Genomic DNA, 26,920 nt, shown 5'->3' with positions numbered 1-26,920 from the left:
AAGTGATTAAGTGGCTGGATGGCTCAGTTGGCTGAGTGTAGGACTGGTACGCAGGAAACCAGTACTTGAATCCCAGAGGACGCAATGAGCCGTGGCCTCAGCCTAGGTCTCCCCGTGCCCGGACAAAACACAGGGCTGTGTTAGACCGGCCATCCGGCATAAAAATTTCTGCCACACCAACAATTCTGACATCTATTCAGATGAATCTTCTGTGTTCATGTAGATGTTTGTAGATACGTACATGTTGGAAATAATTATCATTTATATTACTATTATTAAGAAACCAGTCACTTTAAGTTTATAATGCAACAGATCTGCATTTGTCAGGGCAAAATAATAATAATTTAATTCAATTTTATTTATAAAGCCCAATATTTACTACAATAGTCGTCTCAATGGGCTTCATGCTGGTTATTGTGTTGTAAACATGAATCATAAAGAACATAAAGTCATAGAATTCAATTGCTAAACTAAACAGACTAAACTAAACTGGGCATCCCTGCTCTTAGAGCCTCCTTCGCGGTTAATAAAGAACTTTGTTGTACTAAAGTTAGCACACTTTGACTGTGTATGCTATTTAATCAGTTATAAATGTACTTATTTTTAACCCTTGTGCTATCCTATGACCTCACCCTTGCATTGACGTGTTACCCCTACCTTGACAAAGGTGGATAAAGGTGGAAAGATTTCATGTAATCCAGGGACACCAGTGAAGATCACAAATCATTGAAGAAAAAAGGTTCAGAGCACTGTCTTGTGGGTCTAGATGATCCAACTCCCAATGTTAAAGTGCCTAGGATAGCACAAGGGTTACATGACACAATGCTTTTGTGGTGTTGGATAAGTATTACTTAGTTACTTGGTGCAAATGCAACACGTTTTGTAAAAGAAAGTCTAGCTACCACAGTTAAATTTGATATTATAATCCACAAATCCAATGTCTTGGACTTGAGAGAGTATATCTGCGTCTGTGTGAAAATGTGTAGTTTCATTAGATTGTCAAAATTTGGACTTCGTGTCATTGACACCCAACTTCAGATTAGGTAACATTTCCCTTTCATTCTTTTCGAGAGGTGGTCCATACAAAATGTGTGGGTTAATAAAGCAAATGTAGAAAGGGGTCAATAATTAAGTAGCTTCTATGTGGGAAAATTAGGTTTTGTCCTTAACTTGTATTATTTTTGCCACAAAGTTTCCCACAAAGTCTCAGAAAAGACTCAACAAACCAACAGTTTTCGGTGAAATTTTTTTTAACACCTCTTTTATACCTTCAGCTGATCTCATTAAAAAGAAAAACTAGTCCACCTGTTGCATATGGATGCAGCCGCCTTGACAGTCCTTGTATCCTCTCGGATTGTGTGTAGCCAAAACAGCTCAGAAAGGGCTTGGAGATGTGACAAAAAGACGGAAACAAAACCTCCAACCTCCCCAGATGCCACTCTGATGAGATCTGATCACATGAGCCCAACCCATTAAATCCCAAAGATCATGTTGTTGATCTACTGGTAGCAGACACTTCAGGTCAGCCTCACACATTCTCGTATTTTCCTCTTCTGCTGTGCTTATTCACATAATTCCTGTATGGTATAGACGTTTACATGTATACCACTGGTTTCATAAAGGGTAATTGGACAAACACAAAGCTTTTCAATCTAACCTGTTTTAACAGGAGTCTTATTCATTTGATCTTCTCGCTGAGCTGCAAATATCAGTTTTAAGGATTAATTTCAAAATTACTTTTAAAGTGAAATAAATTCATTGTTCAGTCTCTGTTTACCTCGCTCCTGTGCAAAGCGGTACATGTACATGGCTGCAATAAATATCCATAATGAGTTAAATAGTTCCTCGTGAGTTCCTCAAACCAGTCCCAATAAAGCAGTCATTTAAAACATCTAGACACTATTTGGTTTCCTAGAACAGATGGGTATCTCATTTTTGTTCTTTTGCTGATGCTTTAATACGTAAGGGTTAATGGCCGACGAAGTATGCGTTATCACTTTTTAACGCACGACTTGGAAGCCTGAACCTTCGCGTCAGACGGTTGCTTCGGCGAAGTGCGTTAAAAAGTGATAATGCATACTTCGAAGGCCATTAACCCGCTTATACCATGGTCACTTACAAAAGAAAAAAATAGTAACCCGTTTTTAGTCCTTAATTCTTGTTTTTTTCCCAATTTGGATCGCTTTTCTCACAACAAGCGGACTATTTTTTATGTGGCGTCGCGCCGCACCACCGCTGCAGTCAAGACTTGGCGATATAAAGCGATATATATATGCCTATCTTTCCGATGGGTTTAATAAAGCATCAGTTCAGAGAGAAAGTTCACCTCTTACCGCTTTTTTTTTTTTTTTTTTGCCACATTCTTTTTATTGAATTTTCAAAGTCATAAAAAAAATACATAAACACAATTTACAATTATAAATTTCACTTGAGTCAGCCATTACAAAAATTACAACTTTATCAACAGTTTTTAGGTAATGCTTTCTCTTATTCACAGTCTTTTTTTAACCCCCCCCCCAATAACAAGAGTGCCTCTCCTTGGATATTGACAAAATGAAGAATATAACCTTAACACACTTAAAATTAAGAGAAGAAAAAATAATAAATAAAAATAAAAAAACAGAGGTCTGTGTACCATCCAAATTAACAATCAACATTCTATTCCAGAGGATCCATATTCTTTACAAAGTGTATGAAAGGTTGCCATATATTTTCAAATTCTTCTACTTTGTCTTTCAAAATATATGTAATTCTTTCTAAAGGGACCCCTGACAGCATTTGTTGGAACCATTGGTTTATGCTTGGACTGTGAGTGTTTTTCCAGCGTTTAGCAATACACATTTTAGCATGAATCAAGCTGAGATTTATAAACGCCCTCTCATCTTTGTTGTAGTGATGTATTTTAGGAAATATACCTAATAAGAAAAGCTTTGGTTCCAGTGGGATCTGTTTTAAAGTAATTTTCTCTATTGTGACTTTCACCTCTTCCCAAAAAGTTTGTATACATTTGCATTCCCAAGTACAGTGGAAGAATGTTCCTTTCATTTCCATACATTTGGAGCAAACATCTGGTATATTTCTGTTATATATATTTAAATCCGCTGGTGTTAAATATGTACGCATTAACCATTTGTATTGTGTTAATTTTAGTCTTGAGTTAATTGACACCTTTTGAGCTGCAGCACAAGCAGCCTCCCATTCCTCATTTGTAATTTGTTTTTGGAGATCTTCTTTCCAAGCATTTACTTTGTATTGTGAACTTTCATTTGAATTTGACAAAAACAGATTATAAAACTCAGAAATGGCACCTTTTTTGGAACTGTCTCTCACCATGAACTTTTCTAAAATTGAGCTTGGTGGTTTGTTGAGGGTCTTCTGTGCTTTCCTAACAAAGTTTCTGACCTGGAGAAATTTATAAAAATGTTTTTTGCTTAACTCATATTTATTTTTTAATTCTTCAAATGACATCATGATATCAGAATCTGGAGAATATAAGTCCCGGATGGCGGAAAGACCCTTTGCTGCCCATATTTTAAAGGTGGCATCCGCTCTACCTGGGGTGAAGAATTTGTTCCCCCAAATTGGGCTGTATTGTGATAGTGGTTGAGTTTGGTTCATGTAATTTAAGACTCTGAACCATATGTGTATCATGTGTTTAAGAATTGGGTTCTTTGTCTCTTTGCGCAGCTTTTTTGAGGTGTTTGAGTTAAGAAATAATGGGAGGGGCAGCTTTAGATCATGGGATTCCATTTCAACCCAATGAGGTGTATTTTTGACTGTAAAATGAAACATTATAGATCTAATCTGTGCAGCCCAGTGGTACCATTCAATGTTTGGACTTTTTAGTCCTCCTCTGTCAAAGGGAAGATATAGTAACGTCAGACGGAGTCTTGCTTTTTTGTTGTTCCATATAAACCTGGCGAAAAGTTTCTTTAGTTTTGAAAATAAGTCTAGAGGTGGTGGCAGGGGTATGTTTTGAAAAAGATAAATCAGTTTTGGGAGTACACTCATCTTTAATATATTTATTCTTCCCATTATTGAAATTGGTAGTGTCATCCATTTCTCTATGGAGCTGTTTATCTTTTCCATTAAAGGATCATAATTTGATTCCACTACCTGTTCTAGTCTTGGTCTGATGTTAATTCCCAGATATTTGGAATTGTCAACTACATTAAATTGGATAATTTCAGAAGTTGGATTTTTTCTTTCTTCTTCATTAAGTAATAAAATAGAGGATTTTGTTTGGTTAACCCTGTATCCAGAGACATCACCATATTTTCTGATTATTTCCATTAAAGAAGGTATTGATTTTCTTAATTGAGAGAGAAACACAATCACATCATCTGCATATAAAGCTATTTTGTGTTCAACTGAACCCACCGTGATTCCATGTAACCCAGTGTGGGATCGTATTGCTACTGCTAGTGGTTCGATTGCCATTGTGAATAGCAAAGGTGACAATGGACACCCCTGCCTGCAGCCTTTTGTTATGTTTATTGACTGTGAAGTGTTCCTGTTAGTCAAGATTTTTGCCTTGGCATTTTTATATATGATCTGGACCCAAATTTTAAAGTTGGTTCCACAGCCAAATTTGTCCATAACCTTAAAAAGAAAAGGCCAATGGACCTTATCAAAGGCCTTTTCAGCATCTAGTGCCAATAAACCTGTTTCTGCTTTATTTGTGTTATAATGAATAATATTTAAAACCCTTCTCACGTTGTGAAATCCTTGCCTTCCAGATATAAAGCCATTTTGGTCTCTATCAATAATGCTTGGCAACGTATTCTGTAGTCGTGTTGCCAAGAGTTTACAGATTATCTTAAGGTCAGCGTTTAACAAACTTATTGGTCTAAAATTTTCACATTTATTTGAGGGTTTTCCTGGTTTAGGTAATAGAATTATCAACGCACTGTTCATTGATGGGGGGAGATTGTTATTTCTAAATGCTTCTTGGAGCATTTCAAATATGGGTGTTATTAGTTTATTTTTAAATTCTTTATACAAATCAACTGGGACACCATCTGGACCTGCTTTTTTTCCTGATTTGAGACTATCAATAGCATGTCCAATCTCCTCTTTGCTGTTTTCCAGATTTAAAGCCTCTCTTTTGTCATCAGATATAGGTGGAATGGTTAACTGATCTAAGAAATTGTTTATGTTTTCAGTATTTGTTTTCTCTTCTGCATTGTATAACTCACTATAGTATTCTCTAAATGCTTCATTAATTTCAGTGGGATTTACAAGAGTTGTGTCATTTGATAGAATAGATGTTATTGGTGTTTTAAACTCCAATTGTTTTATCTGCCAAGCCAGCAGTTTGCCTGCCTTATCACCTTGATCATAGAAGGATTGTTTCAGCCTTAAGAGACTTGCTGCTGCTCGACCAGCTGATTGTTTATTATATTCTGCTCTTAAAGTTGCTAACTCGTTTATCAGTTGCAAATTATTTTCTTTGTTGACCTTTTCCTGAAGCGTTTTAATCTTGTGTTCCAACTGTTGTCTCTCCCCTCTCCACTTTTTTGATTTTGAACCTGTATAGCTGGTGAGACCAGTGGTGAGACCAGCTCTGCTCTATGGGTTAGAGACGGTAGCAGTGAGACAAAGACAAGAGGCTGAGATGGAGGTAGCAGAGATGAAGATGTTGAGGTTCTCCTTAGGAGTGACCAGGTTAGACAGGATAAGGAACGAGTACATCAGAGGGACGTCTCATGTTGCCTGTGTTAGCGACAAAGTCAGAGAAGCCAGACTGAGATGGTTTGGACATGTTCAGAGGAGGGATAGTGGATATATTGGTAGAAGGATGTTGGAGATGGAGCTGCCTGGCCGGAGGGCAAGAGGACGGCCAAAGAGGAGATATATGGATGTCTTAACAGAGGACATGAAGTTGGCTAACGTTAGGGTAGAAGATGTTCATGATAGAGTGAGGTGGAAAAGGATGATTCGCTGTGGCGACCCCTGATGGGAAAAGCCGAAAGAGAAAGAAGAAGAATAGCTAATGATGTGACCTCTAAGAACCGCTTTGAAAGCTTCCCATCTTATACATGCAGACGTCTGCGCCGTGTTTAATTTGAAATACTCATCAATATGTTTTCCTATATATTTGATAAATTCTTTGTCCTGTAACCATTTATGCTGGAAATGCCACCGGGGTGGGTCTTTAATAATATTTTTATCCATATATACTAAACAACATGGAGCATGGTCTGAGATCACAATGGACTCATAAAAACAACTGTTAATTTTATGACATAATTCTAAAGAGATTATTTCCTAATCAATCCTGGAAAATGTCTTATATTTACTAGAGTAGCAGGAGTAGCCCTTATCATTAAGATTTAATTCTCTCCATATGTCTAGTAAGTTCAACTCTTTAATATAACCTTGAATAACCGTTCTGCATTTATTGTGAGATTGATCTGTTCCTGTTGATCTGTCTATTTTAGGGTCTAGAGTACAGTTAAAGTCACCTGCTATGATATATTGTCCTGTGAGTGACGCTATTGTAAGAAAAACATCCTCAAAAAAATTAGCATCATCTATGTTAGGGCCATAAACATTTACAAAACATAAATCCTCTGAAAGTAATTGACCTTGAATGATTAGATATCTTCCCCATTTATCTTTTATTATATTTTTTACTTGAAAAGGAACTGTATTACGGATTGATATCATAACTCCTCTTGCATTAGAGGAAAATGGGGCTGTAAATACACTGCCTTGCCATCTTCTTTTAATACTTTTCAAATCTTTATCAAGAAGATGAGTTTCCTGCAGAAATACCACCTGACCATCCATATCTTTTATTCTGTTCATAACTTGTTTAACTTTGTTTGGATTTTGAAGACCTCTGCAGTTCCATGAAACAAACTTAATTTTTACTTCTTGTGTCATTTTCAACTACGACATACATATTAACTTGACACTTTTTTGTAGAGAGGCACAGAAAACCCTGGATGCTTGAACATGCATCAAAACAAATCCCCTTTCCCTTTGTTTAAATAAGAAAACCCTCCCCCTCCCCCCTGAAAGTCGTCTCCCGTTATCGCCTTGGACCGTTCCACGCCTGCGAGGATCGGTCCTTCCACTCACCATCGTCTTTGTTTGAACACTGGTGCTATCTCGTGTAGTAACACTCCATGATCTACCCTGAAATGTTTTCTAAAAGATTTATTCACTGATTATTTTCCACTTATCTTCATTATCTTCAACATGGTCTTTCCCTCCCCCGTTAACTGTTGCCACAAACTTTAAAGGTATCCCCGATATTACTTGCCTATTCACTAATAATACACATATATGACATCTCCGTGGGTATATATTTACGCTGTGTCCTCCTGGATATTCTCGACAAACTTCTGTGCTTCAGCTGGACTTTTAAAGGTGTGGGTGCGATCTTTGTAGGTCACCAGCAGTTTTGCAGGATGAATCAGCCCGTGCCGAATGCCCCGGTTACGCAGCTCCCGGCGCACCGGGTCAAACTGCTTCCTCAGCTGGTGAAGCCCCGTGGCTAAATCCGGGAAAAATCGAACCTGTTTTCCTTTATATTTTATGTCTTTGCTGTTTTTTGCTGCCACCGCGACCGCTTGCTTCTCCCTGTAATCTGCGAACTTCATTATTAATGTTCTCGGTGGCGCTCCAGGTTCCCTCAATGGTCCGACCCGGTGTGCTCGCTCGATCTTCACCGTCGCTCCTCGCGCCTGCATATTTAATGCCTCCGGGATCCACTTCTCCAGGAATGTGTACGGGTCTTCTCCTTCGGCCCCCTCCGGCAGCCCGACCAGCCTCAGATTATTTTGTCTGGATCTGGTTTCCAAGTCCAGGAGTTTGTCTTCCATCCCTCTTTGTTTGGACTCCAGCGCGCTCACTTTGGCCTGTAGGCTGGCAACATCCTCTTCTGCACGTGATGTGCGCATCTCCACTTGCGAGATTCGTTCCGTGAACTCACTCATTTCTTTTTTTATATCTCCGATTGCGGTCCCGATTCCATCAAAACGAGTTGTGAACTCATCCCGCATAGCTCCAATGGCAGCCAGGATCTCATCCGCTTTGGATCTCTCCAACTCCGGGTTCCGTTCTCCTTTACCTTCAGCCATGTTGCCAGCCTCAGTTCTTTGGGAACTGCTCCGAGTTTGAAAGTCTGTCAGCTTTGGCTGGTTGTTGGTATCCGGCCTTTGTTTGTTTCCCCTCGGCATTCCTTTTATGTTCTCAAACCCCTTTACCTAAGTTTTGGGGGAGATTGGAGTATTTTCGCAGGATTTAAGTGTCGGGATAGCAGAGCAGTGACTATTGCGTCTGCTCAGGTGGTCGCCATAACAGGAAGTCTCCTTACCGCTTGTTTTGTCCAAATGATGAAGTAAAAAGTTGTTTTAAAGACGCTGGCGCAGTGATACAAAACATTTAAGCTAGGTGACCAGAACTTATTTTTTCACCGTGCAGTTATCCTGTGGTATATCACTTTTTAATGCACACCCAGCAGCCAATCAGAATCGAGTATTCACCCGGACCATGGTATAAAGCAGATTAATCTGTGGTTTTAGTGTATGGTTGTACATGACAAAAGAGACCTATTCATAATTTTATTTAAATTATTTGATTCATGTCTTTGGGTGAATGATTGTATTTGGTATTCTACAGCGAAGGAAGGAGAAACGTCTTGGGTAAAATTTTTGTGGCGGCTTGGGTGTTCCTATTAAGAGACTTGATGTGTATTCAGACTGGACTTCAAGTGAACCAGAGTTTATTTCCTCCGATAATTCGAAACAAATTTTCTTTCTGAATACATCCGACCGGACCCTGCTTCCGGACCAGAAACTACTCTCAGACAGAATAGGTATGAAGACACAGATGAGCAGTGGACAAATGTAAAGCGACGATTATCGTGTTATCAAACAGAAAAAAAGAGTCAAGCTGTTTACTTGTTAGAATGTTTATTTTAACACCACTAAAAACACATCCTACATACTTTTCTGTGTCTCATTATGCGACACGCGCCCAGCACTGCAGTAATGTCAACCTAAAAGTTATCCTGTACTTTCCTTAACAGAATTCTCTTAAAATAATGTCATAAAACCACAACGACGAGACACAGCAACTAATGGAGATGTGCTTAGATGAATGCAGACACATTAGAGCTATTTTTAAGGTGACACACATTGCCTCTGACTGTTTTCCTGACAATCTGTATGTCATAAACACCTAGCAGCGTACCTTCATACCCGAAATCTCCTGCAGTTGCTAGCATCCTTTGAATTAAAGCACACTCGACACGTCCCCTAGCCAGTAACCACCTTGCAACATGCCTCCACCGTAAAAAAAGAACAAGAAAAAAGTTTTGTTCCTGACATTCAAAAGTGGTAATTGAAATATAAAGTTTTAATAAATTAACTGTCCCGATAAGAATTGAAAAGTGCAGCACGTCTGTCTTTCTCTAGTTGTTTTGACCCGCCCTCATAGTTCCTGGCCAATGACTGACGAGATCTTTGCTCACGTGGTTTTGTTTAGCTTTGGTTCATAACAGAATGGGCCACTTAATGACGGTCTGAAGACAAACCAAACGCAAGGTTCGGGACTCGATCTGGAACAAAGGATTTTTTGCAGTCTCAATACACCCTTAAAGTCTCTGTGCAGGGGGAGGCTGAAGTTGCCCTTCTTGTTTGACAAACTGACAGATGGTTGTCTCTTTAGATTTACAAAAAGGAAAAAAAGCCGTCATTTCACGTCATTCATCATAAACAACAAACTTCTAATTTTGAAATCGTCTTGTCATCAGTCAGGTCAATATGTATGACTGATTTTATCTACGTATAGGATGCTTCTGTAGAAAGAAATCTGAAAAAGAAAAAGTCTTCACGGTGAAAGTAGAATGAAGCTTTTTTAGCAGAAGGAAATGTGTTGTTTGTATCTCTGATGTAGCTTTACTCAAATGCCACAGGGGTTTTCTTGTATTTCTGAGTATTCCTTTTTTCAAATCATTCTGAATCTGTAGCAGATGAAAAAGTGCTATTTGAAAAAGCTTGTAGCGGTGACATAGGTGCTACTGTCGGCGTGCCTCAAGCTCCCTGATTTGCAGACAAATAGATCCATGAACGTCTTTTCCTCGTCTGAGCTGTAATCTGGCTCAAACTGTACGGCTCGATAGCTCTGATATTGCTCATGATGTTTTGTTGCATTGGTAATGTTAGGTCGGGGTTGAGAGGGGCTGTGAACTAGTAGGAGATAGTATTAACAAAGGAATGATGGGAAGTCAGGTAAATTTTGGCTTAAAATGGCAAAATTACAATTAAAAGAATGTTGGGAAAACTTTAAAATAGATCAAATTAGGATTGGAGTTTGACTTTAAGAGTCCATGTGTCATTTTTATAAAGTAGAAAGTGCATTTTAGTTTTGCAGTTATTCACAAGTAAGGATGGGAAGAATTCTGCCTCTTGTATACATGGACAGATAATATTATTTTAAAAAAAAAATCCGGTGTTTTCCCAGTATTTTTAATGTACACTTAATCAACGAATCCAATGTTTATTCTTCATAAAATCTTAAGCTTTGAAAATGACGTCAAAATCAAATATTTTTTGAGGATGGTCATATTAGCAATATAATTTTGCCGTCTTTACTTGTTTGTTTTTTGAATCATTAAATCAACTCATTTCAGTTCAATTTCATAACCCAAAACCACAACAGTCGTCTCAATGGGCTTCGTTCGTACGGTAAATTATTTGACTATTTTAAAAAAAAAAAACTGGTAAATAAATTATCTTATGCTTGAAAATAATTATTACGACTTTTTTTTTTATAAAAAAGAAGGAATTTGATTATGAGGAATACAATCTTTTATCAAACGGCACCGGAAATAAACAAACGTGAACTTAGAAAAAAATGTAAACGTGTTCCACCGTAACATTTAAGTTGCTTATACTATTAAAAAAAAATCGTCCGAATAAGTAATTGATGAAAGCTCATTTAGAAGTTTATCAACGTTTTCCTTATGTCATTTTATTTTTGAACGGAATTCACGTAACGAATCAGCGCTCTTTCGTCAATAGAAATGAATGAGAAAGTCAACGCTCCCATGCCGGGCGCAGGCAGAGCTGACTCCTCTGTTGTTACATTGTAGCGGAAAGAATGTCGGAAAGGGCCGAGGATGACGTCAGGGGGGAGCAGCGCCGAGCGGCCAGGCAGCAGCTGAAGCAGCAGCAGATCCAGCGGGGAGAAGGCTCCACAGCAATGGCGACTGTTGCGGAGCGGAGATCGTTGCCTAGTCCTGAAATAATGCTGGGACAGCCTTGGAGCAACTGGGTCGACGCCGCCAAACTCCACGGACACGACGGTGAGTTCACCAGCGTCCCGAATGTGCGCGAGAAAGCGCGGTGGAGCGCGACAGTTGCCAGTTCTGTCCTTTTTTGGCCGATTGCATGCAGTTTTAGGTTGAATATGAAGAAACGCTACTGGTAGCAACAGAACGGGCAGGCGAGCAAGTGCAAGTGTTTATGTGTCTGTGTGTCGGATCGCCTCATTTCAGGTGCTGAATCGGAAGAAAGTTTCAAAGAGTTGGGGAAAAATCGAGAAGCCATGCGTTTGTGCATAGAAGGTGAGTAGGTTTTTTTTTCTCTTATCCGCTCCAGGGCCAAAGGTGTATTTTGGTTCAAGAGGTTTGTACACAATATACACACACGGACTCAAAACACTTTGCACGCGCAGTTCAGTTTGTATTTAGTTCTTTCAAACACGCGCATCAAAAACTGGACGCATAACCGGATACTGTCAGTCGATGCTTTTATTTTGAATTGAGTTTTTGTACTTGTATGAGCTTAGCAGTATGTATATAACATCTGACTGCATCCTATACTCGTAGGTAATAATGAATCATGTGTTTAACAGTTAAACGTTCATGTTCTGTCATAGTAAACAGAAAACTTATTCTTAATTTAATTTGCACCTTTTACATTATATATATATATATGTGTATATATATATATATATATATATATATATATATATATATATATATATATATATATATATATATATATATATATATATGTGTGTGTATATATATATATATATATATATATATATATATATATATACACACACACATATATATATATATATATATATATATATATATATGTGTGTGTGTGTGTTTTCTTTCTCTCTCACAGCATCGCAGCAAATACTGTATATAATCTAAACAAAGTCTAACACTTGATCTATAGTCTGTTCAGAAAGATTTCAACAAAGAACATTTACTCAAGTGTTGATCCATTTTAATACTCCTTTAACTTAATACTAAATTATGAAGGTTTAAAAATTAAAAATATTTGTACTGGGAAAAATTGAAAAGGTATTAAGAGGGTTTTGTGTGGGTTTTCAGAACAGACGTTACTAGAGATGCACGTCGATAGTCGAGTCTTAAAGTTACATTGGATGTATAGCAGTCATAAATGCGACAGCACATCCGTTTCTCGTTTGTCCAATTTGCAATATTGGGTTCAGAATATGGGCTGTAGCAAGTCATTTTGATGATTCGATTTATATTGTAATTTGTGCTTGCTGATCTGATTCATAGTCAGTATGGGTTCATTTTGAACGATGGGATTTACTTACCCAAAATCAGTTCAGGACATCTTTAGCCAAAAATTCAACCAGTGAGCCTCAGGCTTTGTCTAAATTCCCTCAATACTTTCTAACTATTAAAAAAAACTTTATATTGCGCTGAACAAACTAGGGCCCTGGATTTTAAAAGCAATTTGGACATCATACTCACTCTGTTTTATTTTGATGGCAAAAATTAAGTCAAGGATTTCACAAAGTGAAAACCTATATATGAGCTTTTTATGATAACTATTTATGAATCCACTGTGATGTAATGATGAAAATATTGATGGTTTGAAAAAAGCAAAACTAATTTAAATACATTTACAATTTTTCAAACAGAATGCATTGTGGTCTATGTTCCCCAATCTAGTGAGCGTTGATTCACAGTGGTTTTTTCACAGATACTTGTGGGAGATTTGTAGGGCACTCGATTTTGTATTTGTAGATGCGGGCAGCCCTACAAAATGGCGAAGGCATTATATAGTGCACTATGTAGTGAGTAGTGAAGGAATTCGGACACAACCTCAGAGATAAATATCTGGGTACAGAAGAACAGTGCAGGTGAAGTTTTCCCGATTCCTTGTATTTCTTGCAAGATAATCAAGTGTTAATTAAATATGTGTACAAACAAGTAAACATGAATTAATGGCAAATCCATTCACATTGTAGTTTCCTAAAATTCAGCCCACTGTTGTTTTTCCACATAAAATTAATCAAACAGAACATTATTAGAAGATTCTAACACACTGTATGGTCACATATTTTTGTAAGTTTCCACACATTGGACTGTAATGATGGACTGATCATTTTTTGCTGTGATGGCACTTTACTGTAACTCAATCCAAATGGTGTTTTCCAATATTAATACAATCGATTTATTTCATTTAGAAACAATTGTATAATTGTATAGTTTGATTCCTTTAACAACTTTTCTCAGACAGATCGCTCTGGTTGGATCGAAGGGATATATATTAATTTAAGTCAATTAATCGTTACACCCCTAATTCAGCCTAAAAGTCATTGCATGGGAACATCCCTACAACAGTAAAATGCATTTTTTCCCCACTATGTTTACATGGCTTTCTAAGTGTGTTGTAAGTGGATAGATATAGCATGTCTTTGGCAAATAAATAACTGTTACTCTTGAGGAATCACAATTTTCAGATAACCATAAAACAAGTTTACAGGCAATTAAGAAACCTAGTTATTAAAACGCAGTCTGTCTGGAGCAAGTGAGTCATTTTATTTTTCTCTCCATTTTATTCTTTTAAAAAAAAACATAGTTTGCACATTTTTACAGAACTAAAGCTGGAAAAAAAACATCTCCCGAAAAAGTAAAGGCAACTCCAAGCAGTAAATAAGTTTAATTAATGAATTTTGTTGTATTTTTCTTTTACCCTATTAATGCATTTGCATCAAAACAGCTTTTAGGACAATCTGCTTTAAACTGGCTGCTTTTGAGAGTTGTAAACTTTTTATTTTCCCATATTAAATGTCAGAACCATGCCCAAAGGTATTTTAAATAACTTAACTAACACAATTTTTATGTCTTTGTCAAGTAAACATAAGCCAGGCAAGTCACATGTGACTTTTGTGTAATAGGAAACCACTCCTGCCATTAAAACAGTAATATTAAGATGGACATTCATATTTGACATCTGCTTGAAAAATAAGAAAATTGGGGTGAAAAACCTTTTTTTTCTGTTGCCATATAGAAAAAGGACAATTTTAAGCACGGCATCACTCATTTTGTATCTGACTACACAATTGTCATAAATGTGTTAGTGTGTTTACCATATGGTTGAATATCCTGAAATATTTGGAGGACATGCATTTTTAAATTTCAAACAAAACATCAATTTGATAAAGTTCTCTGTATTAAGGAGTGTCATCCTATCGCACATAGAAAAACTGTCAGGAAAGGTGACATTATTTTGTCACACAATCATGCCATACAGAGTAGCAAAGCAAAGGCTTTTTGCCTGACGGTTGTGGCTTATCCAGAGTCGCTTTGGTCAAAAACTGCAAACATATCCTCGGATCTTCTTTCTCTTTCGGCTTTTCCCATCAGGGGTCGCCACAGCGAATCATCCTTTTCCACCTCACTCTATCATGAACATCTTCTACCCTAACGTTAGCCAACTTCATGTCCTCTGTTAAGACATCCATATATCTCCTCTTTGGCCGTCCTCTTGCCCTCCTGCCAGGCAGCTCCATCTCCAACATCCTTCTACCAATATATCCACTATCCCTCCTCTGAACATGTCCAAACCATCTCAGTCTGGCTTCTCTGACTTTGTCGCTAACACAGGCAACATGAGCCGTCCCTCTGATGTACTCGTTCCTTATCCTGTCTAACCTGGTCACTCCTAAGGAGAACCTCAACATCTTCATCTCCGCTACCTCCATCTCAGCCTCTTGTCTCTGTCTCACTGCTACCGTCTCTAACCCATAGAGCAGAGCTGGTCTCACCACTGTCTTGTACACCTTTCCTTTGAGTCTTGCTGGCACTCTTCTGTCACACAACACTCCTGACACTTTCCTCCAACCGCTCCAACCTGCCTGCACTCGCCTCTTCACCTCTTTTCCACAATCCCCATCACACTGAACTGTTGACCCCAAGTACTTAAACTCCTGCACCTTCTTCACCTCAGCCCCCTGTAACCTAACGCTTCTACCTTGATCCCTCTCGTTCAGACACATGTATTCTGTCTTACTACGACTGACCTTCATACCTCTTCTTTCCAGAGCAAACCTCCACCTCTCTAGCTGTTCCTCCACCTGCTCTCTACTCTCACTGCAAATTACAATGTCATCCGCAAACATCATTGTCCAGGGAGATTCCTGTCTTACCTCGTCTGTCAGCCTGTCCATCAGCATAGCAAACAAAAAAGGACTCAAAGCTGATCCTTGGTGTAGTCCCACCTCCACCTTGAACTCCTCTGTCTGACCTACAGCACATCTCACCACCGTCATACTTCTCTCATACATGTCCTGAACTACTCTGACATACTTCTCTGCCACTCCAGACGACCTCATACAGTACCACAGCTCCTCCCTCGGCACCCTGTCATACGCCTTCTCTAAATCTACGAACACACAATGCAGCTCCTTCTGACCTTCTCTGTACTTTTCCATCAACATTCTCAAAGCAAAAATGGCATCAGTGGTGCTCTTACGGGGCATGAAACCACACTGCTGCTCACAGATCTCCACCTTCTTCCTAAGCCTGGCTTCCACTACTCTTTCCCACAGCTTCATTGTGTGGCTCATCAACTTTATTCCTCTATAGTTGCTGCAGTTCTGCGTGTCACCCTTGTTCTTAAAGATCGGAACCAGAACGCTTCTCCTCCATTCCTCAGGCATCTTCTCACTCTCTAAAATCCTATTGAACAACCTTGTTAGAAATTCCACTGCTGTCTCTCCTAAGCACTTCCATACCTCCACAGGTACGTCATCAGGACCAACGGCCTTTCCGCTCTTCATCCTTTTCAGAGCCTTCCTAACCTCATCCTTTCCAATCTCTGCTACTTCCTGCTCCACAACAACCACATCCTCCTCCCTTCTTTCCCTGTCATTTTCCTCGTTCATCAGCTCCTCAAAATACTCCTTCCATCTTTTCTGTACACTCTCCTGGGTTGTTAGCACCTTTCCATCTCTGTCCTTAATCACCCTTATCTGTTGCACGTCCTTCCCATCTCTGTCTCTCTGTCTGGCTAGCCTGTACAAGTCCTTCTCTCCTTCCTTTGTGTCTAACCTGTCATATAGCTCATCGTAAGCTTTCTGTTTGGCCTTTGCCACCTCTCTCTTCACTCTACGCTGCGCTTCCTTGTACTCCTGTCTACCTTCCTCAGTCCTTTCTACATCCCACTTCCTTTTAGCCAACCTCTTCCTCTGGACGCATTCCTGTACTTCCTCATTCCACCACCAAGTCTCTTTACCGTCTTTCCTCTTTCCAGATGACACACCTAGCACCTTCCTACCTGTTTCCCTGATAATCTCTGCTGTAGTTTCCCAGTCCTCTGGAAGCTCATCCTGACCACCCAGGACCTGCCTCAACTTCTGCCTAAATTCCTCACAAGTTTCTTCATTCTGTAGCTTCCACCACTTGGTCTTCTTTTCTGTTTTCCCTCTCTTCTTCTTCCTGACCTCCAGAGTCATCTTACACACCACCATGCGGTGCTGTCTGGCTACACTCTCTCCTACCACCACTTTGCAGTCATTAACCTCTCTCAAATGACCTCGTCTACATAGGATGTAGTCCACCTGAGTACTCCTACCTCCACTTCTGTATGTCACTCTATGTTCCTCTCTCTTCTGGAAGTAAGTGTTGACTACAGCCATTTCCATCCTCTTCGCAAAGTCCACCACCATCTGTCCCTCCAGATTCCTTTCCTTCACACCAAACCTGCCCATCACCTCCTCATCACCTCTGTTGCCCTCACCAACATGCCCATTAAAGTCTGCTCCAATAACAACTCTCTCTCCTCTGGGGATACTCTCTATGACCTCATCCAACTCACTCCAGAATCTCTCCTTCACTTCTAACTCACAGCCAACCTGTGGCGCATACCCACTGACTACATTCACCATCACCCCTTCGATTTCTAACTTTAAGCTCATCATCCTGTCTGAGACTCTTTTCACCTCTAGAACACTGTTTACAAACTCCCCCTTCAGAATCACTCCTACCCCGTTTCTCTTCCTATCAACACCATGATAGAACAGTTTGTATCCTCCTCCAATACTACGTGCCTTGCTGCCCTTCCACCTTGTCTCCTGCACACACAGTACATCTACCTTCCTTCTCTCCATCATGTCTGCCAGCTCTCTGCCTTTCCCTGTCATTGTGCCAACGTTAAGAGTCCCTATTCTCAAACCTATGTTCCTGCCTTTTCCCTTCTCTCTCTGGCCACGGACCCTTCTGCCTCCCCTCTTTCTTCCACCAACAGTAGTCAAATTTACACCGACACCCTGTAGGTTAACAGCATCGGTGGCGGTCGTTGTTAACCCGGGCCTCGACCGATCCGGTATGTCTAAAGTGTTGTGGATGATTCGCATGGTTATTTTGGCAATTTTTTACGCCGGATGCCCTTCCTGACGCAACCCTCTCTATTTATCCGGGCTTGGGACCGGCACAGAAGTTACTGGCTTGCAACCCCTGTGGCTAGATTGCAAACATATCCTCGGATGGTTGCACCATTTTAGCAGCATCTGTCCAAGAGACTTCCTGTGGAAACTTGCATCTTTGATGTTTAGGGGTTTCCACAAGTTTTAGGATATGAGCAATAAACACAGCCGAAATCATTTCTAAAAATGAGCTAAAATTGATGTTATTGAATGTTCACGGAGTTTGAACCATAAATACACTTGTAGTCTAGTTGTTTGCCATTCCGTTTTTCCTGCTACTCCTAAGAGTATTGGAAGAGTGTGGTCACAAGGAGGTGGGCCAGAATACCTGTGGACAGGTGTGGAAGTCTCACTGACCGTTACAGAATCCTTTTTAGTGGATCAATTGTTGTTTGAAAACATAGTAAAGTAGGGAGATACATCATTTTTGTCCAGACCTTTCTTGTGAGTTTTTTGGTATCATTCTGTTAGACAACAGCAGAACTGTTAAGTTATTTTACTATGGAGAGAAATTAGACTCAGTCGGATTTGTGCGTGCATAATTCTTGATTTGTGCGTAAATTAGGATTTGTGTATGCATATTCTTGCTTTGTGCGTGCGTAAATTAGGATTTGTGCATAAATTTGGATTTGTGCGTGATTTGTTACTCACATAATACGTTTTGTGTATAAGTTAAAAAAATATAAAATGAAAAAAAATACAAAATGTAATTTACGTATGCACAAATTAAGATTACAACAGCTTGAAACTACTTACACACACACATCTTTAAAAAACACGCACGAATCCCTTGTTACGCACACACGAAGCCAAAGTTACGCACGGATCTACCGTGAGACTGTTTTCACGTCTCACAAATTCGTCCGTAAGTGCTGCGTTTAAATACCAGTGGAATGCTCGGTCATTAGAATTTTCCTATCAGCCCTCCATTCTAAACATATTTCCTTCAGTGGGTGTAGCAGGGCTTAAAAAAACTTTAAAGGAAAATAAAAATTATTATCTGAGAATATGACGTTCACTTTTAAACGCTAATATATATATTAAAAGTATATTATTCTCAGAGACACCGAATTGATACAAAATGCGTAACAGGGACGACCAGTAGGGGGCACTCTTTTTTTCTTCCGGAAAAATCAAAGGCAGTCACGCAGAGAGAGTCACGGGAAGAATGGCGGCCCATCTCGGTGGTCAGCGCCCCGAAGTAAGTAGCCTCTATGTTCAACACTAACATCTACTGTCTTCATGTATTGATTGAGTCATTGTCTGGATACGTTTAGAAGGGAAGGCTGATAGGAAAATTCTAATGACCGAGCATTCCACTGGTATTTAAACGCAGCACTTACGGACGAATTTGTGAGACGTGAAAACAGTCTCACGGTAGATCCGTGCGTAACTTTGGCTTCGTGTGTGCGTAACAAGGGATTCGTGCGTGTTTTTTAAAGATGTGTGTGTGTAAGTAGTTTCAAGCTGTTGTAATCTTAATTTGTGCATACGTAAATTGCATTTTGTATTTTTTTTCATTTTATATTTTTTTAACTTATACACAAAACGTATTATGTGAGTAACAAATCACGCACAAATCCAAATTTATGCACAAATCCTAATTTACGCATAAATCAAGAATTACGCACGCACAAATCCGACTGAGTCTAATTTCTCTCCATATTTTACTGATTTTATTTGTTGTTGTTGTTTTTTAGTGAATTTGTCCATTTGACATCATTCAATAGAAATTGCGTCTCTTTGTTTGTCTAGTCTGGGTGGCACAAGTGGATGACTACACCTCTCTGTCGTGACTCACCACCAGATTTCTCCCTGCAGTGTGATCGCCGATCCACCACACACTCAGACAATTAACACAAATCCTGTAACAAAGTATTAACCGCATTTGGTCAGCCAGAAGTCAGCCAGAGCCAGCACATGGGCGGTTCATAGGCAGCTAGAGCTGCTCCCATCTCACCCAGATCATTTATCACTGCCGTGGTTGTTGAGGATGCAGAAATGAACTTGAGTCTGGTTGTTTTCCCCTGCCTCGTTCTCTTAGATTCTCCTTCTCTTAGTCTTTTCCGTCTCCGTCCCCCCCCCCCGGCCCGCATTTGTCCATTTTTCTACAGTTACTGTGTTTTGTTATGTGTATTTTCTCTTCTGTCGCTCCCTTTTGCAGTGCCCTTTTCACCTTTTCTTAGGGATGAAATGGACACAGAAGAACAGGGCAGACACTTTTTAAGTTGACCCATTATATCTTGGAGAATAGCAGAGGTATAGTAGAAGCTGATAGCAGAGGGAAAGAAATATGACTGTGTTGTTTGACGGAACAGTTTTAAACAGGTGTTGATATGAGACGCCTGTGAAAATGGCTTTTAATGAACAGTCCTGGAGAAGCTACTGAATTAGCAAATTCACTTTCTCGTGATTTGAAAATGAGAAGAGATGTAAGAAGAGTTGGATTAAAACAGCTGGCTCTTTAATGGCCTTTACTTTTTGCAGCTGGCAACCAGTGAATGCTCCCGTTCAGATTGCATATTGGCTGTCGTTTGTTTCACACAGCAACCAGCTTTCCAGCATATGTTTGATGGAATTTACATGCCTTAGTTCATTAAGTGAAGACTTCTCTCTTTATCTGCAGCAGACAGTAGATGTTGCAAAACATGCCTTTTCACTCCAGGGCTGTTGGAGACACTTTACAACGTTCCTTCAGACAATTGACACGATAGAAAGCCCACAGCCTGCCAATTTACCAACCCTTCTCGAGAGAACTCAGCAGGTAGATCTTTTTTATATGGTCTTTGCTTAATGGCCCTCATCCCTTCTAGACTTGGGCAGTGATGCTTGGAGAACCCTTGACAACAGCCCTCGTGGAGCATTTTCTGGAGAGGGGCTCCTCTTCGATCCCTTTATGCCCTCTCCTCAGCTCCTCTTCTCATGACGCCCCAGGCAATCTCTTAATTAGCATTTTTAATTAGGTGGTTTCTGATTCTTTCTACCAGACTAAATTTTGATCACATTCTAGTGTGAAGCAGCCCTTCTGATCTTTCTGGTAGAAAGTGGTTTCTACGACAGTTATTGAATGAACAGACTTGAAGCTGTAGATTCTATTCCATCTTCCTAGTCATTGTGTATTTATTCCTGGTTATGACACTTTATAGGATTATTTTTAAATGTGATCTATTCCTTGAAGAAAACGGCTATAAAGTAATATTTGATTTAGTGGTAAAATTTAATTGTCAAATTTAATTATTGACACTTTCCCAAATTTATGAATCTGTTATGGTGGGCAAATCTTTTTTTCCTTGAAACAATTTTTGAGTTTAATCTATAATTTCAAAATGTTTAGATTTGTTGTGATTTCTGGAAAATCTGATGTTTTTGTTTTCTTAGACTCTATAGGGGTGTGATCAAAGATTTTGACTGTAAAGATGTCATGTACTTTAAATGCAAGACTTGTAAAGATGGTGTCTGAGTTGGGGTTCTTTTCCCCTTCAATTAATCATTTTTAGAAGCTGACGGGACTTTATAAAAATAAAATAAAATAAAATCCAGCACCTTGGCTACAAAATTGTCTATCAAATATTTAATAAATTCAAAACCCCAAAAAACTACATGGGTCCATCAAAAAAATTGTCAGTAAACCATTTGTGCAAGTAAAATAAAAATAAAAGCTGTTACTTTTAGACTGAGAACCATGTTTTACCTCCTGGAATGCTTTTATATCTGACTGTCCCTATTGAACAAAAATAGCTTTATGTCCTAAAATTATCCAGTTTTGAAATTGCACCATGTTGTACAAAACAAAAGATGAACAAAAAAGTTTTATATTCACTATCTGGTGCATCAAGTGAATCTAGGTTTTGTTTCTTTTTCTTTTATTGATCTCCTTAAGTGATGTTGTCTTTCTGTGTTTAACTCTTTCTTTGTTTGCAGACATGCCCATATTCGGCCAGTGTCCTGCACAGGATGACTTCTTTTTGGTGATGTGCAACCACTGTGGTCATGTGGTTAAGCCACAAGCTTTCCAAGCACACTACGGTAAATTACACACTCTGTTTTTACATGTGGTTGTATGCTTTGTTGGAAATGAAACAATCGAGCCTGAAATGATTCATACTAATTGTCACTTTTTGTGCAAATGTAAATAAAGGCAGACATTTTTTTTCCACAATAGCTGTGGTTACTCAGACAAAAGTAATCTGAATAAACGCCTGATCAAACAAAAAAAGCGTCATATAAACGCGCCGTTCAGAATACTCTGCCCCGATCAGACTCATTCGGATCAAAATTTCTTTTTGATCGAGATAGTTGGGTTATGCCGATTGTTTATCTGATCGTGGTGCATATAAACAGTTTACTCCGATCGCTGGTCACTACTGCGCTGGTTTAGGTCAATAGTAGATGGTGTGGTGCTCCAGAGGAGTCTTTGGAGCGCGAACAGGATCGGCCCGCTGCTTCGTGCGAGCGAACCTTGTCTCTGAGCAGAACACCCAGACTCGTAGCTTCCTGTTTGCGGGCAGGGGAGGGTGCTTTGTTACGGTGTGCACACCAGAGGAGGCTTTTGAGCTGGAGCTGTGAGCGAGCTGACGGATTCAGGGGAACCTTGTCTCCCGGGAGAGCTGTGTCTCCGAGCAGAGCAGCGGCTTTTACGGTGTCTGAGCTAACGGAGGTGGCTCTTCAAAGCAGAAAGGACACTTGGCGCAGTCCTGAGAAACCATTTAAACAATAATGTGAAATCATGTTTACAATTACGTCCGGACAAATTAAAGGCTGATGTTATTCAGCCAAGATGCACATTGTGGCATTGACCGCATGGATTTTAACTACATCCAAAGCTAAATGTTGTTGTTTGCATGTATTAGCCTAACCCTTCTATCGGCCCCATTCCGCCAAGAAAAAAGCACTGGCCGCACGGATAAAAAAAAAATTTGTGAGTGAACAAGCACCTAATAATAATCATAGCAATAATAAAAGCATGTTTAGAAGATCATCTCACTCTATGCTGCAGGTTTTCTTGTTTGTTCTTCTGCTGCAGTTTCCGGTATTTTAGAGAGTTCTGCACATGTCAAAAATGATTTATTGAGACTGAAAGTGTGGCATATGTAAATGTTTGTTATAATCAGGTAAAGTTTCTCTGGGCCCACCTATACACTTCAATTCTAATCCGATCTTTTGCACATGTAACCGCAGCTAGTGAAGCCTCTTGTATGTGCTCTTATTACCTTTTGGTAAATCTCCAAGTTACTTCCAAACAATAAGAAACTTGATGATTGTATTAAAGTATCATTAAATCCATAGTTGCCCTATTATGAAACATTTTTGGGTTTGACTCAAGGTTTTCTTTTTTTCCTCACCAATTCTACTTTTGATACTGTTGTGTGTTATCCTGGTGTGTAAACATCAGAACGACATAAATGCATGAACATCATTTTATTTGAATGGACCGATCTTTTGCAGTATTCTTACAGTGACATTACCTTCCCTTGTTAAAATTAGGGGCAGAGAGACTCCTTCGATCTTGAAGGATTAAGCTAATTGGCACTAATGGCACTCCAGATTTGATGTTGATATTTCATTAAGAGATATGTTTTTCTTTCCTTTTTTACTTTTTTCTGCTCCTTTTCCTCACCATGACATTGTTTCCTTGAGTCCTCGCTTCAAGGACTACGGTGTGTTTTCTCATGTTCTGCACAAGACTCGCCCCCACTTGCTCTAATGTCTTTTCTCAAGGCATGTGAATTTCTTGTCAGACCATATTTCTTTTGATTATCAGCCGTTTTGACACTTCTGTGCTAATTTAAGCCAGAACAAGTTTAAAGGTGAGGATGAAACTGCGGCCACTCTTACTTTTCAGCTGTGAGACGTGTGACATTGAAGTGATGTCCTGAAACCTACCCATCGCACCATGCATCATTGTACAGGTGTCAGACTTTAAAGTAGGGTCATTTGTGGGACCTTTTTGAGACTAGGTAGACATTTGGGAAATGCTTAGAATCTGTAAGCTGGTTTGGCAATACAGTGTCTCTAATGGAGTAAATGTTACAGTTAAAAACAGAGATGAAGACTGAAGAACCTCTGGCCCTGGTTGTTTGTTTGCCACACAAGTTTTAGTCAATGAGGAAACCAAGTAAAATTGTTTTGTAGTTTCATAATCGTACAAGCTGCTTACAGATAGAGACCACATGGCGAGTATATAGATAAAATTAGTAAATAGGTAAAAAAAATTACTATAATATTGACCCAGCTGATCTGTGCAGTTTTTGGATCTACAGCTTAATTAGTCCTGCATGAGTGAGCCTTAGTAACATTTTCTTGTGTTGTTTTATCCTGAAGGAGAAAGAAGACCTGTCCCCAAAGGCTTTCGGTCCTCGTTTATAAAACTGACTGTTGCTTTTCGCGTAGAACATGTGACCCATGGTTTCATTTATAAATACAGCACGTGTGTCCTCTAATTTATCCTTAGAAGTTTTAGGTCAATAAGAAATGAACATGCAAATATTCATTGGTCAGCCTATAAGGACAGTTGATGAAGACGGCAGCAGAGAAAAAACAGAATAGAAGCCCAATTATGACTTTCTCACTTTGTATCCTCGTGTACAGTGGCAACAAAAGTTGACACCATTGACTGTATATGAAAAGTGGACTGAGTGACTCCACCCACCTCGCGTTCCTCGCAGAAAGTACCGCTGGCTCCAAGAAGCCAAAATCCCACAGACTTTTTTAGAGATATAAACTGTTATTACACAGTTATTTTATTTGTCAGACTGACCATTTTTGTTCTAATACCTTCTTCTTAACATCTTCTTTCTAATCCTACTCTTTTTTTTTTAAGATATTTTTTTCTTAAATTATTAAAGTTTTTAAGTGACCAATAAGATGCCTCAGTAAAATCGTGTGTTTTTAAACCGGTTTGCATGAGTTCTGTTCCTTGCAGTTATGTACCTTTACATTCTTGACCATCAAATATCTCCATCACTGCTGTGGAAAACCTCTCATACAGGTTTCTGCGTTGTTTTGTAAATGTGTATATCTTTTTCTGCAGATGTATTCCCTATAATTACTAAGGATTGCATTGAGGTTTGCATGCACACACTTCCACCTGCTTTACGCAGGTTTTTTAGAAATGAGGCCCTTGTATCCCACCACCTCAACCTACTGTGAGATACCCGCCTCTCTCAACTGACAAATTTAGTCTCAAATACTTTCTGTTGTCTGCAGTTTGGCTATGGACAGTTGTAACTGATCCCTGGCCTGTGTTGTTAAAACACTGCTCAGCAGATAGGAATGCTGAGGTTACCCTGATATATGAGAGCTTGCTGGTAAAAGAGGAGCTAAAGAGTTTTGACATCTCACTTCCACAGTAAAGCATAAGGAGGATGTGCTGGATGCAGAGTCCCAAAGAAAAGGAAGCTAGAGCAAATTTAGAGCTTACATATCTTATGTGCTGTCTTTTGTCTTCGCTAGAAAAAAATGTGTTTCAGATTTTCTTTTTTTTACGTCTGTGTAAGTATGAAAAAGCATTTAGTTCCCAACATTTATTCATATTCAGATGTTGTAAATGATCATCATTTTACCATACATCTTAAAAATATTTTTTTTATCAGTCTAGTCAGATTAAAAATCCTGGGGTTGTGTGAAAGGTTGCTTGTACTATGTGCTAACTTGAAGTTTTTTGTTTATACATCAAAAGTAGTGATAGAATTAAACTCGCAGAGTAAAGTGAAAAGAGTTTACAGCTAGTTCACAAGCTCCCATAACTTCTGAATGAAAACTTAGTAAAATATAATGTAGCTAACTATGAAAGGCTTGTGTCGAATGTATTTTTTAGAATTGGTGTTTATCAGCAGGTATTTGTTAAAGCATTTTTATTCAGTTAGAAGCTCACCAGAATTCACAAATGTCAAGGTCAACCACAAGATGGAGCAAAAGTGGCTTTCAGAAGATGTGTGATGGACTTCCATGATGTCAGATAATAAATACTAATAAGGGTCCGATAACGAAATGACCTTTGTGCTAGTGTATAGATTTTTATTTAAAAGTATGAGGTGCACCTCCCAGAGAGTTTTAGAAGCTCAACTTTAGAGGGTTTTGTGTATTTAGTTTTTTTTTTTTCTTTGACTGGGTTAGGGTTAGTGTTGGTGTGTGGAAATGTGTAAAATAACATCAAAAGCCAAATAGGGTAAATTTGATAACTTCTGGCAAACTATAGCTGAGAGGAACAATAATTATTTTTAAAAAACTTGCAAATATTTTTTTCTTAATGAAACAAAAATGGGAAGGGAGACCTTTTCAGTTAAATGAAATAGCACCAACATCACTATAACTTATAATGTTGGCCGTTAATCCGTCTGGAACTGGAATATTGAGGTGTACTTATGGAAACCAGTTATAGATTTGGCCCATAACAAGCCAGTACTTGTCACTTCAAGCATGCTCCTTTTGTTGCATTGTTTCATTGCTAGAGTTAGTTGTAGTGTTTGGGTGTTACAACAGAGTATTTGGAAATTGATTTACGTTGTATGGAAGCCAGCATGCCAAGACTAACCATTTACAAAACCTGTTATGCTTTGTCTTTTATTATCACTACCTTATCACTTTAGAGGGAGGTTTAATATGTATAATGCAAACAGTTGGACTTAAAGGGCCTATATCATGCTATTCTTAAGCCTTTCTTAGTACAATATCCATATGTATGATAATATATTACCTTTGGCACACTAAAGAATGATTTCTTTGCTTATCTTCCTACCCGGAAGTAAGAATTGATCTCTGATGCACCGCCTTTTGCTTCTTGTGGGTACCGCCCATTTCATGACGCAAAACCTAGAGCCAGCCTTGGCAGCATGTCTGCATCTGACCCACGAAAACGAACATCATCCAAACTTTCGCAAAGAATGTAGATGTGCTTATTGTGCACATAAAAGGTTTAAAGTTTTTGCCTTACACCGCTAGCTCTGCGGAAAAGTGGGTGTGTGTTAGCCTGGGGGCAGTGTTGGCAGTGTTAATTCTTCCTGGAAGGGGCTGTTCCTCATTTATCTACCGATGTCACAATGTGAGGACCCACTCGTTATTGTGGATTGGGAGGGGCTGGTGCTCATAGAACCAGGTTTTAGAGAAATCCTGAGAAATGCATCACCATAAATGGATCAAAATTACCCGTTTGGGGTTGTTTTTTGTGAGGAATTAACATTAAGCTAAAAAAAAAGTT

General features: G+C 39.0%; 1 protein-coding gene across 1 annotated transcript in view; it reads left to right on the top strand.

The window, feature by feature from the left end:
* The window catches only part of atxn7 (ataxin 7), a 41,640-nt gene that overhangs the window by 3,251 nt on the left and 11,469 nt on the right, over positions 1-26,920 (top strand). The window contains exons 3-5 of the mRNA XM_020703287.2: positions 11,111-11,323; positions 11,516-11,584; positions 21,646-21,750. Of these exons, the coding sequence (XP_020558946.1) occupies positions 11,119-11,323; positions 11,516-11,584; positions 21,646-21,750 (379 nt within the window). The 5' untranslated portion in view covers positions 11,111-11,118. The remainder of the gene's footprint in view (positions 1-11,110; positions 11,324-11,515; positions 11,585-21,645; positions 21,751-26,920) is intronic.

Source organism: Oryzias latipes, chromosome 5 (genome assembly GCF_002234675.1).
Source record: "Oryzias latipes chromosome 5, ASM223467v1".
NCBI classification, from domain to species: Eukaryota; Metazoa; Chordata; class Actinopteri; order Beloniformes; family Adrianichthyidae; genus Oryzias; species Oryzias latipes.
The sequence above is the reverse complement of the archived record's forward strand: the minus strand, read 5'-3'. Positions and strand labels throughout refer to the sequence as shown.